This window comes from Sarcophilus harrisii, chromosome 1 (assembly GCF_902635505.1).
Source record: "Sarcophilus harrisii chromosome 1, mSarHar1.11, whole genome shotgun sequence".
Lineage (NCBI taxonomy): Eukaryota > Metazoa > Chordata > Mammalia > Dasyuromorphia > Dasyuridae > Sarcophilus > Sarcophilus harrisii.
The window spans coordinates 581,678,217-581,694,096 of record NC_045426.1 but is presented as its reverse complement, the minus strand read 5'-3'; the positions used below and the strand labels follow the sequence as shown (position 1 = coordinate 581,694,096).

Sequence of the window (15,880 nt, the reverse complement as noted above, 5' to 3'; positions counted from 1 at the left end):
ATGGCATTCCAAGTAAGCATTTTCATTAGAAGTTATTTTCATTTGGTTATGGATAGCCCCGTATCATATTGTTACTTCTTAGAAAATAATAAAGCATGAGAGATGTGAAGTGGACTCAATCATTGATTTGCTATACGGGCATGGGCAAGTCATTTCATTTCAGATTCTTAGTTTTAAAATTTATAAAATGGGGTGGAAAGTCGATGAATGGTTTTATTAGATGATCTCCAAGGTCCCTTGAAGCCCTTAATAGTTTGTGGTTTTATTTGATTTTAGTTCCCTATGATTATGTTGAAATTTGATTTTTCTCATAGCCTGTCTCCATCAGTATGTCGAAATCATTCGTTTTAAATAAAAATCAATATGATTCCTTTAAACAGAGGGTATTTTAAACTTCTAAAGCAAGAGGATTGTGTCACCAGCATGTAGAATGATGTGTCAAAATTCTCCCCATCCCACCTAATATAGGTTTGAAGAATTGCATGTAGCCTTTGATGACAAAAGTATTATGATTTTGAGACAAGACTTGAATGCCAAGTGGTCTTAACTCCAAAGGCTAGTCTTATATATAGCCCTAGATCTACTACATTATTACCCTGCCTCTTATACCCTCTATTTTCTCAGAAGGTGTAGCAAAAAATTTATCCTCTTTATTGTATCTACCATTTTCATCATATTTCCATTTTTACTGGTGGTATTCCAGTTTCTTTATTTGTAAAACAAAGATAATAACCTATCTTTCTTATTTTCTCATAATCTTATTGTAGGGATCATATGAAGTAATGTAGCATGGGATTTCAAGTTAAGAAAATTTATATAGTGTCTTCTATTTAATTTTAGCTTCACACCAGATAATATTTACCAAGTATTTCTAGAAATTAACAGATCTGGAAAACAACCAAAATTGTAAGAATTTATTGACAATATAGAAAATTTTATGTGTCCAGAGGAAATATAAACTATTCAAAGAATTTTGGAACTTTCCCCTTCATCTATTAGCTGGTATTTTGATTGAATTACATATAATATTTATAAATACTCTACTTTAAATATCAAAAAATGCAATAGCTTATAAATAAGATTTTTCTAATTTAAAGGAGCTTTTAAAAAGGCTGTTTTTGATTTCTTCATTTTTTTTTTTCATTTCTTAACTATTCATTGAAAAGACTGGCTTTAAAATAATGCATTAAAGAATTTATAGCTTACTTTTTTTAAAACAAAGCAGGACTTAAATTAATTTTATTAATAGTTTTTATTTTTTATTTCATTTTTGGGGTTCCTTTTTGGGGAAGATACAAATATTTTATTTTAATTTTCATAATCTTGTGAATAGACATAAAAATAGCCCGTATACACACACACACACACACACACACACACAATGACTTATAGTGCAAGAAATCTTTCTAGCCCAGAACTTGATTTACAGCAATGGAATCTTGATAACCAGTGACTGCCTTTCAAAAAAATTAAGCTAATTCTTATTTTTCCTCCTACAGAACATCTATAAGAACAATCGCTTGGAAATTAAAACTGTTGTGAAGGTTCTTCAGCAAGAACTAAGAAGGATTATCTCACATCATGGCCAAATCTTAATGCAGAGACAAGAAAAATAAAACTTATTACTAAATATGATGAGGGTTATGTATGAACCCTGACTTTGATTCAGTTATAATGAGTATCCTAGACATGAGTTTGCATCGGCAGATGGGGTCAGATCGGGACCTTCAATCTTCTGCCTCGTCTGTGAGTTTGCCTTCTGTTAAAAAGGCACCCAAAAAAAGGTCCTTTAGGTCATTTCTATTTAGGAAGAAAAAGGATACCAAACGTAAATCAAGGGATCTCAATGGCGGGGTAGATGGAATTGCAAGTATTGAAAGTATACATTCTGAAATATGTACTGATAAGAACACAGTTTTCTCTACATATACCTCTAATGACAATGGAACAATTATCAACAGCAAACAAAATGGAGAGTTTATGGAATGTCCTTTATGCCTTTTGCGGCATTCTAAAGAAAGATTTCCTGATATAATGACCTGTCATCATAGATCTTGTGTGGATTGCCTACGACAATATCTGAGAATTGAAATCTCTGAAAGTAGAGTTAATATCAGATGCCCAGAATGCACAGAAAGATTTAATCCCCATGATATTCGCTTGATATTAAGTGATCATATCTTGATGGAAAAATATGAAGAATTTATGCTTAGACGGTGGCTTGTTGCAGACCCAGACTGTAGGTGGTGCCCAGCTCCAGACTGTGGGTAAGAATATACTACGTACTATTGGGAATTTTGTTTGTTTTTCTTACATGCTGCATTAAATTTTTCTGTGGATGAAATTAAAATTGCTGAATAATATGCGATGCAAATAGTCACCAAAGACTATCACTTTTTGAATTCAGCTTTTTTTCCTTTTTATTTTTGAGGTAGTTGAGGTTAAGTAACTTGTCAAGAGTCACACACCTAGGAAGCATTAAGTGTCTATGAACAGATTTGAACTTTGGGTCCTCCTGAATTCAGGGCCAGAGCTCTATCCACTGCACTATCTAACTTCCCCAAGACTATCACTTTTTAAGATTTTATTTTGTTTGAAATGAACAAAAAGCTTTATTTCAGTAACTCCCAAGTTAATCAAAAGATAAAAAGCTCAAGGTTCCTTACATAATCAATATAATTTAGAAAGAATTTCAATAGTGGAAGATAGAGAATGCAGGAGGAGATGCTAGTAAAACAAAGTAACAAAATGTTTGTATTTAAATTACCACAAAAGATGGGAGGATGAAGTTTGGCCAATTTTTTAAATTGGCAGTGATGCTACTATTAAGTATCTATATAGTATAGTTTCCTTCAAATAGAAATACATCAAAGTAAAATTTTGTGCTTTGTGTTTTTTAATGTTTTATATGTTTGATTTTTTTCAGTAAAAATGAAAGAAAATTTAAAGCTTTTAAATTTTAAAATTGTATTGAAAATATAACACACTTATTGTGTGTTGAAAATACCTTAAATTATATTAAATGTTTACTATAATTCATTGTAAATTAAAAATAAAATCAAGCGTGGCATTTCTTAATCTGGGTCTTTGGGTCCACATTTATGTTTGAAGAAATTTCATATACAGTAGATTGATAGTGAACTGTCATGAAATCTAAATCTGACATGTCAGTTAAAATTTTTTGTTAACTAAACCACTAATCATGATACCCCATTTTCAGATCTCAGTAACAATTTATATGCCAAAGAATTACATGATTTAGTTTTCTTTACTGTGATATATATATTTTTTGATATTTGTTTGCATTAACTAGCAAAAGAGTAATAACATAAATTTGGAGAGGGGTTGCTTATTCATATATATATGTATGTTCCTCCCATTTTAAAATATATTTACATAATTTTTTTTTGTCAGATGCTTAGCATTTATCATGTCCAACACGGGGAAAGGGAACAAGAGGATCATGAAATTATTTTAGAATATTCCTAGTAATCACTCAAAATTAGCATTTATTAATTGCTTATTGAAACTCTGTTAAGTGTTGGGTCTATTTTTAAAAATGCAGGAATACTTTATTACCCTCAAGAAACTCAAATTCTAATGGGAAACAAAAATGTAAATAATTTATTCACATTGCAGAATTAAATACATGGATTCATCCTGTGAGAAAACAATCTCTTGGGTTTTAGTAGAAAAATTATGTCACCATTAAATTGATAGAACAATACTATAGTGAGTTTGAATTTTGATGATTTAATATTCTTACAAGAAGTAGACTCTTGGGGGGGGGAGGGGGGAATGGTTGAAGGCTAGTCTTAACTAGGGCTTGAACATTACTGATAGACTTGAGATGGGATATTTAGAGATGAAAGGGTTCTTAGAGACCATCTAAACCAAAACCTTCCCCTTCTCCTGTTTCATTTTGAGCTGACACATCTTGCCTTAAAAATGGATTAATAGTTTTCTATAAGAAGAAACCTATACTTAATAGTTACAAGAATGATACTATAAGCTTAAATACTAGAGAAAAGCTATAATTTTTTTTTTAAATCCTAATAGATTGTTACAGTGTTATATACCAAGTATAGAAAGAACAGCTTCAAGTTTTCAACACAAAGATAATGGTTACACTGACTTTTTTTTTTTCTTGTTACACACATTGCAGGATCTTTTTCAGTTCAGAGAAAATTAGCCCTTGCATGCAACTTAGAAATGTCAAACAGCTAAAGAATGAGATGTAGCAAGTTTTTTTTATTTTGTTTTAATTGGTGGGGGGAGGGAAAGAATTCCCATTGACACTGAGATTCAACTGCAGAAATAAAGTAAGCATAAAAATTGATTATCAGGGTCTGCTTAAGGAAATGTTCACGTTTGCTAATGTGTTAATCACAGATCAATTCTTTGTTTTTGTTTATTATTATTATTATTATTATTATTATAGCTTTTTATTTACAAGATATATGCATGGGTAATTTTTCAGCATTGATAATTGCAAAACCTTTTGTTCCAATTTTTCCCCTTCTTCCCCCTACCCCTTAAAGGCCCCCAGATGGCAGGTTGACCAATACATTTTGTATATGTTAAATACAATATATGTGTATATGTCCATACAGTTATTTTGCTGTACAAAAAGAATGAGACTTTGAAATAATGTACAATAATGTACAATTGTACAACCTGTAAAGGAAATAAAAAATAAAAAATGCAGGCAGACAAAAATAGAGAGATTGGGAATTCTATGTTCATACTCATTTCCCAGAGTTCTTTCCCTGGGTGTAGCTGGTTCAATTCATTATTGCTCTATTGGAACTGATTTGGTTCAACAGATCAATTCTTACTGCTACCCTATTCATGTTTAGAATGAATGTGGGGTGGAGGTGGGTGGGAACAAGCTTTCTCTTACCTGAAAGAATAAGATGGGAATGGAATTATGGAAAAGAGGGGCAGGAGGCACAGCATGCCATAATGGAAAGAGCTCTGGATTTAGAATCAGATGATATAAATTCAGTGTCAGATTGTCTACTTATCAGGTTGGTGACATTAAAAAAGTCACTTAATCGGTCTAAAACTTTGTTTCTTCATCTTTGTATAGCAGGGAATCCCCAAGATTCTTTTCCAGATCTAAATCTGTGATCCTGAGCTACAGTATGAATGTACTGTAGCATTCATTTCTTTATCTCTCAGTAGATTATCATTTAACTTAAACATTTGTTTGTGGGCAATTTGCTAAAAATAAAAATTGTTAAAATTATCATTAGGTTATTTTGAATATTTCTTGTATTTATGTACTTATTAATTCTCCTTATCTCATCTTGATTATTTTTCAAGATATGCTGTGATAGCATTTGGCTGTGCTAGCTGTCCAAAATTAACTTGTGGACGTGAAGGCTGTGGAACAGAGTTCTGTTACCATTGTAAGCAAATATGGCACCCAAACCAGACCTGTGATGCTGCTCGACAGGAGAGAGCCCAGAGCCTCCGTCTGAGAACAATACGTTCTTCTTCTATTAGTTATAGCCAAGAGTCTGGAGCAGCAGGTATTTATGTTCAGTTATTATCTTTAAAATGTTTGGAAAATACATTTATTTCAGCAAACATAATACAGTCAACAGCTTTGAATTCTCTGTTACCATTCCAGTGTTTAGAGTGTTGTGATATGGCATATCTGTTTTCTGTCCTGGAAATACTTGAGAAAATTATATGTGAGGAAATATTTTTATTTAGAAATTGTGACTAAAAAAATAAAAATATTTGTTTTTTAAGAAACAAAAGTGCCATGACTATATACTCAATAACTAAGAATGGTCATAAAGTTGTACTTATAGTAGAATTAGTCTTTTGATCAGTCTTAACAAAATCATTTAATTGAGAGGTAGATTCTAACTGTAACACTATAATGAATTACTATTCTTTTTTTAAACAGGAGAATGTTAATTATAATTTTTTAAAAAGCCTAAATTGCAGAGAGAGTATTATTTTGCCTAACTTTTAAAATACTTTATTACAATAATTACAAATGTCGTGTATGTATATGTATATGATTAATTTGCATTTGTCTCTCATTTCCACTCACAGAAATTTAAGCATACTTGATAATTGAAAGTTTACAAGTCTAAATCTATATTTTCAAATCATGAGTTTGAAATTCTTTGAGGGTTCATTTGTGAATAATGTATGTCTTCCATGGCCAGTAGGAAAAACATTTTCATAAGCCACAGAATCTCAAATTCAGATTCTCTGACCCATTTTATTGTTTATCCTGCAGGTGTTTATAAAAGGCTCATGTTCCTTTTTTTTTTTTTTTTTTTTTTTTTTCCTGAAGCAATTGGAGTTTTAAGTGGCTTGCCCAAGTTCACACAGCCAGGAAGTGTTAAGTGTCTGAATGATCTGAGGTCAAATTTGAACTCAGGTCCTCCTGACTTAAGAGCTGGTGCTCTATCCACTACACCAACCAGCTGCCCTCCTCATGTTATTAACTCCTAATGCTTTCATTGGTATTTCAATAAAACAGATCTATGAGAGAAAATATTTTTGCTTTTGCTTTTGGGGAATGAAAATCTTGATCTGAATGTAAAATGTAAACATTCTGTCAGTTTGTGTGTACCCAGAAATTTTTTCATAAAACCTCAAGAGCATTAGAGAATAAAATGAGATAGAAAAAGTGAGAGACCTGAAGTAATTATTGAAGGAAGATGAACTCAAAAACTAGCTAAGCAATTAACTTTAGTGTCACCTGAGAAATGACATGCCCCTTCTCTGAGTTGGATGGCATCCATCAGAAATGGAATCATAGAATTTGAGATTTAGAAGGAACTTTAGTGTTCTTCTAATCCAATTCATATTTAAATGAATCTAGACCATATCATTTCTGACAAATGATTTTCTTAAAAGAGACCTACCACCTTTTGAAATAGAATAAGAGTTAGTAGTAAAGAGGATAAATGAAAGTACTTTAATAAGGAAAATTTGTTTGCCAGTGAATTTGCATGTACCTGAACTTATATGTATACACCCATATATATATCTGTATACACACCTGTGTATATGTATGTATGTACAATTAAGTGTTACAGTTTTTATTAGCAGACATTATAGTTTATACCCCCAAATGCATTCATCCCTGTAAAGGTTTTTATTTCAGTGAGTCTATCTAAAGCATTTCTAAAACTGTTCTTATGAAATTATTTTCAGAACTTGTGCATTTGAGGAAAACTCTAGTGGCTCCCAGTCACTTTCAGCATATAAACTTTGGCATTCAGAGCCCTTTGCAACATATATTTTGATCTTTGCTCTAAAAGGTCATGAACTTATAGTTTATTCAGTCAACATCAATAACAAGTGCTTTCCTGTCTCAAAAAGCAATTGCTTTTTCTTTTTTGTAATTTTTATTTGGTCCTCAATATGTTCAGCACCCCATCTCCATTAAAGAGATTCGTTTTGACATATGGGTGTTAAATTACAGGCCTAACCCTCTCCTTACTCCCAACGTATTTATTAGCTTCTTTCACCATCATTCTCTGGGCCTACCTTTGCATTGAATTCAAGGAGACTGATGATTATAACAAGAGGCTGCCACATTTCCCCACCTTTTTTTTTGTTTGTTTTTTTTAAGTACATGGCTCTGTTATTTTCTTCTCCTTATATTTGAGAACTTAAAATATACACACGTCAGTATCCCTTCAAACTTAGCAATTCATAAACTTCTTCAGCTCCTATGACCTACAACTTAATGAACGGCCACATACAGGGATTGTCCTAGTTTTGATTTGTTTATTACCTACAAATGTAAGTTTATTTAGTTCTAAACTTTTTACTTTGAAATTCTTCTACATGACATGACTTTCTATCTTCCAGTTTCTCTTGTGCTTCTTTTCTCCCAAAGCTCTTCTTCATCCTTACTTTATAACCTTCTGTCATTTTACACCTCCCTCCTTCCTTTTATTACTCTGGTCTTCCTTGCCTTTATAATCTTTGTGCTACAATTAGGCAATCAGCTTTATTCAATTCTCCACCCTCATGTTCTTTGCCTCCCTGTTCTACTGCTTCTCATTTCCCTTTAAACTTCAACTCTAGATGACTTTTCATCATCTTATCTATCTTTTTTTCTTCTTTCTGCTTGCTGTGTCCCAGTGGAAGGTATTAACTGGATCAACTACAGATTTTAAATATCTAATATTAATTGGGTCTTCACTACTGCACAATAATTCCTTTTCTGTGATTACCATAATTCCCACAATGTGTGTTTAAAACCTCCTCCTTTCAAGTCAACAAGTCTGCACTGTCTTTGAAAGTTGTTTATATTTACAATATTGTTGTTTCTAAAAAGATTGTTCTCCTGGTTTTGTTCACATTGCAACAATTTGCTAAAGTCTTCCAGGTTTTTCTGAAACCATTTCAATTCAGTAAACATTTTTAAAGTTCCTAATCTGTGCCAGGCACTTGGGATACAATTAAGGGGGAAAAACATACTCCCTTACAAGGATCTTCTAACCTAATAGAAGAAGATAGCACATAAAAGAAAGCTGACAGGGACAGGGAGGCCACTAATGGATACTTGGCCAAAACGTGTGCTATTCCCAGGAGTTGATGACAAACAGAAATGCTGATGGAAAATGAATTACCAAGAATATTATGAGCCTTCTACAAAGGAAGGCTTTGATGAAAGGAGTTTATTTAGTACACTACCTTCTAGTCCTCCATTCTGAGGGGAGAGGCAACAGAAAGTTTGTTGAGAAAGTGTAGCGTGAGTATCAAAACCTGAGTCATCCTTTGTGATTTCTTAAAACACAATGTGATGTATTCCATCACATTCATATGTTATTATTGGTTCAATCATTTCCCAGTTGGTGAGCATCACCTCAATTTCAATTCTTTGGCGTTATAAAAAAAGCTGCTATAAATATTTTTGCATAACATCTCTTCGATTGGCTAAGATGACAAGAAAAGATAAGGATAAATCTTGGAGGGGATGTGAGAAAACTGGGACACTAATACATTAATAGTAGAGTTGTGAACTGATCCAACCATTCTGGAGAGCAATATGTAACTGTGCCCAGAGGGCTATGAAACTCTGGATACCCTTTGATCCAGCAGTGTAACTACTTGGGTTTATGTAATGTTCTTCTCTAAAATATAATATTTTTTGTGAACAGGTTTCTTGGGGGGCTTCTGGGAGCAGCCTTCCTTTCAGTTCCGTAAATAACCCCAAATGCAGCCAGGGATTAAAGTCCAAATCCTTTATTGTCTCTTTCCAAGTCTTGTCTCCTTTCTTGAGCCCAGTTAGCTTTCTTAGAGGCCTATCTCACTCTTTGATTCCAAGAACTCCTGCTGCTAGTCCTTTGCCTCTGCCAGGTTCTGCCTCTAGCTCCCTCCGAATGTCTCCAGCCAGCACAAAGGTGGAAGATGGAATGAATCTGTCTTCTCCCACACTTTCTAGTGAGCTTCTCTTCTTTGGCCTAGAGAGCTCCTCTTTATATATGCTCTCTTAAAGGTGTGAATCTTGTGGAATTATATTAAGTACTAAGTACATGTAAATTAAGAGAATCATTATCTCATCAATTCCACTGACTTGGCACCTTGTAAGAATCCTAACAGGTTTATATCCCAAAGACATCATAAAAAAGGTAAAAGGACCCACATGTGCAGAATTATTTGTGGCAATCCTTTTTGTAGTAGTAAGGAACTGGAAACTTGAGTATGTAATGGACTGAAACTGAGTTGATGCACTGAGGTCCGAGCACTTAAGGCTAATTACCAATTGGACAATAGTCTATTAGCATATGCTTGGAGAAAGAATGTCCCCTGCCCACTACTCTGTGCAGATTTGGTCTGTTTGGCCTATAGGGAGATTGAGGCAGGTTTTAGAGAGTGGAGTAGGACAGTGGCTCGGAGGGAGAGAAGAAAGAGGAGATTTCTGTGTCTGGGAGCTCTCCTCTCCCTTCAATAAAGAATAAAAATCAAGGACTTCAGCTTATCCTGACTTGGGCTGGTTTTGAAGTATCCAGGGTGCTAACGCGGTCATCACATGAGTGGATGCCCATCAGTTGGATAATGGCTGAATAAGTTATGGTATATAATGGCAATGGAATATTATTGTTATGTAAGAAATGATCAACAGGATGATTTCAGAGAGTCCTGGAGAGAGTGAAGTAAACAGAACCAGGAGATGATAGTACACAGCAACAGCAAGATTATGTGATGATCGACTGTGATGGACTTGGCTCTTTTCAACAGTGAGGTGAATTGAGTCAATTCCAATGGACTTATGATGAAATGAGTCATCTGCATCCAGAGAGAGGACTATGGGGACTGAGTGTGGATCACAATGTTGTATTTCCACCTTTTTTGTTGTTGTTGGCTTAGTTTTTTTTCTCTCATTTTTTTTTTTTTCCTTTTTGATCTGATTTTTCTTCTGGAAATATGTATAGAAGAATTGCATGTTTGACATATATTGGATTGCTTGCTGTCTAGGGGAGGGAGAAAGGGAGAAAAGTTTTTGCAAGGATGAATGTTGAAAACTATCTTTATATGTATTTTGAAAATAATAAACTTTATATATATATATATTGTCCATATGGATTCTTTTTCTCTTTCTTTGGGATATAGATCTCATAGTAGAATTGCTATGTCAAAGGGTATGGATATTTTTTTAGAGTATAGTTTCAGAATAGTTAAGACACAGCTTCTCAAATTAGTGTATTTGTTTTCCCAAAGCTCCTCCAGTATCTGTCATTTTCTACTCATTTTAAAGAAGATACACTAAGTTATAACTTATAATCTGTAGTGTTAGGAGAAGTACCCACATCAGTAAAGTTCTTAAGATGAAACCTCACCTTCTCTATAGTCATCCCTAGGACTTATTTTCATTATTCCCATTCTTTTTGTCCTTGTGTTATTTCTTAGTTTTTATCATACTTGTATTTTGAGAAATCTTTGTGATTGGAAATATCTTTTGTCTTTCAAAGAAGAGAAAAAATGTACTTTATAAATTAAATAGTACTGAATAGTGCATCAATGGAAAAATTTTGGTGTAGGTATCTTTGTAAATATTAAGATTCTATTGGAAATTTTGAGGAATGATTATTGATTTAATTTTATCAATAAAAGTTTTTGTTCTTTTTCTTAATAGCTGATGATATAAAACCATGTCCACGATGTGCTGCTTACATAATAAAGATGAATGATGGAAGTTGCAATCACATGACATGTGCTGTCTGTGGTTGTGAGTTTTGTTGGTTGTGTATGAAAGAGATCTCAGATTTACATTATTTAAGGTAATTTAAAATCAAAATGGCATTACAGTTTTTTCTCACTAATGTTTTAAAATTTAGATTTTGAAACATGCTTTAAAGTAGTTAATTTTGCTTTAATTCAGTAAATGGTAGAATAAACTAAATTTTTAAAATATAATTAATAACCAGCAAAATTTCTAGAAAGAGTGAAATGAGACATAGGTTTGCAGAGTGCTAGCTTTAAAGACCTGGAGTCATATCTGTTAAGACACTTAACTAGGATATGACCACAGTCACTTACTTAACCTACTTGACCCTTTGGCAAGTCTTTACAATTGTAAATAAGGATGTTTTATTGTATCTTGATGTTTTTGCTTTGACTGTATTCAGTCTCAAAACTACTTTTAAAATTTTTTGTGTGTAAATCATTTTTTTTTAACTGCCCACAAAGAGTATATATATATCTAATATGTGACTAAAACAGGAATGTTTTACTGCTTGAGTAATGACTAAAGGTTTTCTGGAATGTTTGAGTACTAAGAGCCAATTCTAATTTAATGACAGCTTGAATTTTTTTCCTCTGAAAACTACCTGTTTATATCCTTTGGTCCTTTATCAATTGAGAACTGACTTTTTCTTATAAATTTGACTGTTATCTTTATATATCTTAGAAAATGAAACTTGTGCTATATACAAACTACATTTTTGTTTTAAAAAAATCTTTTGGTTGTATAAAAAAATACTTTAAGGGGAAAATTCTATAACCTGCCTGATAATCACTGCTATATTGGCTTATTTTTTCTTTAGCCCATCAGGATGTACTTTTTGGGGGAAAAAGCCTTGGAGCCGTAAGAAGAAAATACTATGGCAGCTGGGAACACTTGTTGGTGCTCCTGTAGGAATTGCTTTAATAGCTGGCATTGCTATTCCTGCAATGATTATTGGAATCCCTGTCTATGTTGGACGTAAGGTAAAGTGCACAATTCCTTATTTGATATGGGACTGTTTTTATTTTGTTTTTGAAATAGATCATTGTAAATTACTAATATATAGTTTTTTCCCCTTATTTAGGGATAAACTGTTACTTAGCCATAAGGTTGTCAGTTTCAAAAGTCTTTTTCAGACTTGTTACTGCTTCATTTCCAAAATTGCAGTATCCACTGCTTTAAATTCAGTAAGACAGGCATTTATTAAGCATATAGCTAGATCACTGGATTTGCTATCAGGAAGACCTCATTGACTTTTAGATATGTGATCCTGTGTCATTTAATCTTTCTGGGCCTCAGTTTTTTCATCTGATGTCCCTTTCAGGCCAAAATCAATACTCCTAAGACTTAATATATAAAGGCTCCATTCTGGCTTCTGGGGTTAACAAAAATAAAAATAGAATAATCAAGCTTTTAGGAGTCTATAGTTTTCTAGAGAGCAGAGCAAATATACAAGTTTATTTAATTGCTTATTCTTTTAGTCAGTCATTCAATAAATATTTATTAAGTACCTACTATGTACCAGAAATAGTGTTAAATGGCACAGAAATTCAAGTGCTAGGGATACAAGGAAAGACAAATGACAGTCTCTTCCTTAAGGAGCTTAAAATCTAGTGGAGAAATCCTGTGGGAAATTAAGTGACTGCCTTGGAACCCATGTTCAGTCCACCAAAGGAAAGGAGGAGGGATACTTGAGACAGGAGAATGGTGGGGTGGTATGAGTTTTAAGAGTTTTAGAGTTAATATGATTTTGGAGAAAGAGAAGTTTCTAATCTAAGAGAATAACTAGGTGGGAAACTGCTTATTCCAAGTGATCTTTTTATCACAAGTATTAGCATATGAAAGTGATTGATTCTCTTCTCTGATGAATTTAAGACTTTTAAAATTCATTCATGCTTCAGAAATTATTAAAGTTTAACTTTTTAAATGGCTGTTTTGTCCTAAAGTGTTACAGAATTGGGAGCATAATTAGATGGCAGTATGTCTGAAAAAGATGTAGGGATACTAGCCTAATGAAGAATGCTTATTATGAGTCACAAGTAGGATATGGCAACCAAAAAAAGCTAATGCAGTCTTGGAGAACTTCATTAGCTGCTTGATTTGTGTTAAGAACCTTAGTTTTCAAGAATAAGGAGTACTACAGCACTAGTCAGACTACATCTGGAATATTACTCAGTTCATCAACAGTAAGTTGGAAAGCAGTCTAGGATGACAAAGGGCCATGAGTCCATTCCCATATAAAGACTTGTCCAAAAAAAGGGCTACATTAAACAATGCAGCTTAGATAAAAAGAGACTCATGGGGGACATAATAAATCTTCCAGTAATTGAAGGGCTATCATGTGGAGAAAGAGTTAGAATTATGTTTGACTGAAGACCAGCTTAGTCGAAGAATCTTAAAATTGGATGCGACCTTAAAGGTTTTCTAATCTGACGCACACCCAGGCAGGAATCCTATTTACACCATGCCTAACAAGTAATCTGCCACCCAGCCTTTACATATAGCCCTCTAATGATGGAGAATATACTATGTTCCAAAACATACTAATTGCATTTTTGATAGTTCTATTAGGAAGTTTTTTTCCTTATTTCAACCCTTAATCTGTTTCCTTTTAATGGCCACCTATTTTTTTCCTAATTCTACCTGTTGAAGCCTAGCAGAATAAATCACATTTCTCCTTGCCATAACAGCCCTTCAGATGCCTGAAAACAGTGATTATGTCCCCCATAGGTCTTCTTTTCTCTAGACAAAATGCACCATTTGAATTTTTGTATGACATGATGTTTAACCTTAATATTCTTTGTTGCCTTCCTCTGGACATACTCTTAACTTCTCAGTGCCTTTCCTGAAATATTGCACAAATAATTAAATACAATATATCCCAGTTACTATTTTACTAAGACATAATAGGGCTACATTGTAAAGTATTCCCTACATAATATTTGAATTATTCTCAGTTATATATTTTTATTCCATGTGTAGGGTTTTACATTTATCCCTACTAATTTTCATTTTATTAGATTCAATCCACTTTTAAAAAATCTTTATTCTATAATCTTAACATGTTCTCTCAATTTTAGGTTGTTTACAAAATTTTAGGGAGTATAATTTCCCTTGTTCTGTACAATGCTTGGCTGTTAAGATTATTTGTAATGCTGTTGACTTAGAGCGTTTATATAGTCCCTTAATCTTTTTCACATAAACTTTGTGTTTTTTGTTTTTTGTTTTTTTTTTAAACACAAGTATAGTTGAATATAGTTATTTTGTTAAAACTTAATGTTGTTAGATAGGGCCCATTTTTTAAGACTGTTGCAATTTTTTTTTTGTTTATTTTGGATCCTTGCCTGCTTTAGTTCAAACTCTTGATATCTTCAAGAGTGAATAATTCTCAGTGTCACAAGTTGCAAGGAGAATGAGGACAGAAAAAGGTCTATTTGGCTTGGTGATGAGGTCATTAATTACTTGGGAGATGGCAGTATCACAGTGATGGATATGACAGTCTATTATGTTGAAAATGATTGAGAGAAAAAATGGTGAAGAAGTAGAGGTAAGGAGTATAGACCGGTATTTTAAAGAATTGAGCATCAAAGGGAGAAGAAGAGAACAGATCAATAACTTGAGGTGTGTCGATCAAAGGAAAATTTTTTAATGGATAATAATACATACAAATAAACTTTAAGGCTTATATGGAATTTTATATACATTATTACATTTTATTCTGACAACAATCTTATCAGATAGGCACATTTTTACAAGTGAGAAAACTGAGGATCAGATTAAGTGACCTAACTCTTCCCACAGCTAGGAAAAATATCTGAGGCAAAATTCAGCCTCAGATCTTCCCAGATCCAAACCCTATTTGTTGTTGTCTCCTCAAGAATATTTGAGTATGTTTGTAGACAAAATAGGAGTTTTCATTAGCCTCTAGTCTGAAGAATTCATCTTCACTTGGTTTGAAAATTGGAACATTTGTTCATGTTCTGGATCTGTTTTCCATTCTCTATTATTTTGCAAAGATCATTGACAGTGGTTTACTAATTACATCCAGAATTCTTTTATTGCCCTGGAATGTAGATTATTTAGGCTTTATGATTTGAAGAGAAACTAGGAAATCATCTTTTGACTTATTTGAGATTCTAATATTTAGTAACTGTTTTTGTTATCTTTTCCAATCCAAATGTTAACCACCAGGCTATATTGATTATAGCAATTAAAGAATTCTGTGAAGAATTTTATTTTCTGCATTGATGAAAGGAATACTCATATTGACAATCACTTTTCTTTCTAAGTTTTGAAGCATATAGTTGAGTGTAGAGGACCGCAGATAGTGGGAGAACTCTGGGAAAAGTATACTTGAAACAAGGATACATATCAATAGGAGAGTGCTTTTAGTTAACGCATGCACAGTGTGCTGTGGTGATGTAATGGTTCTACAGTTGGCACATGCTCAGTATGCTGTAGTGATGTGATTCTACTAAGGTATTTAAGGGCTGAGAGGACTTGAAATAAACGAACTCCATCTTTGACCATCCCCGTGAGTCTTCTGATTTCTTCATTCCTCCACTAAGACCAAGACTCAGGCTGGTCCCAAGGTCCTCCGGAGAACTCCATCTAGTTCAGGTGATATATTTTGGCACGGTAGCGTGGGGGCTCTAGAAGGCA

At 33.2% G+C, this 15,880-nt stretch overlaps 1 protein-coding gene across 6 annotated transcripts in view; it reads left to right on the top strand.

The window, feature by feature from the left end:
- The window catches only part of RNF19A (ring finger protein 19A, RBR E3 ubiquitin protein ligase), a 56,507-nt gene that overhangs the window by 31,262 nt on the left and 9,365 nt on the right, over positions 1-15,880 (top strand). For all 6 annotated transcript variants that reach the window (XM_031947057.1, XM_031947055.1, XM_031947054.1 and 3 more), the window contains 4 exons: positions 1,500-2,267; positions 5,329-5,537; positions 11,129-11,273; positions 12,039-12,201. In XM_031947057.1, coding sequence (XP_031802917.1) covers positions 1,648-2,267; positions 5,329-5,537; positions 11,129-11,273; positions 12,039-12,201 — 1,137 coding nt within the window. In that variant the 5' untranslated portion in view covers positions 1,500-1,647. The remainder of the gene's footprint in view (positions 1-1,499; positions 2,268-5,328; positions 5,538-11,128; positions 11,274-12,038; positions 12,202-15,880) is intronic.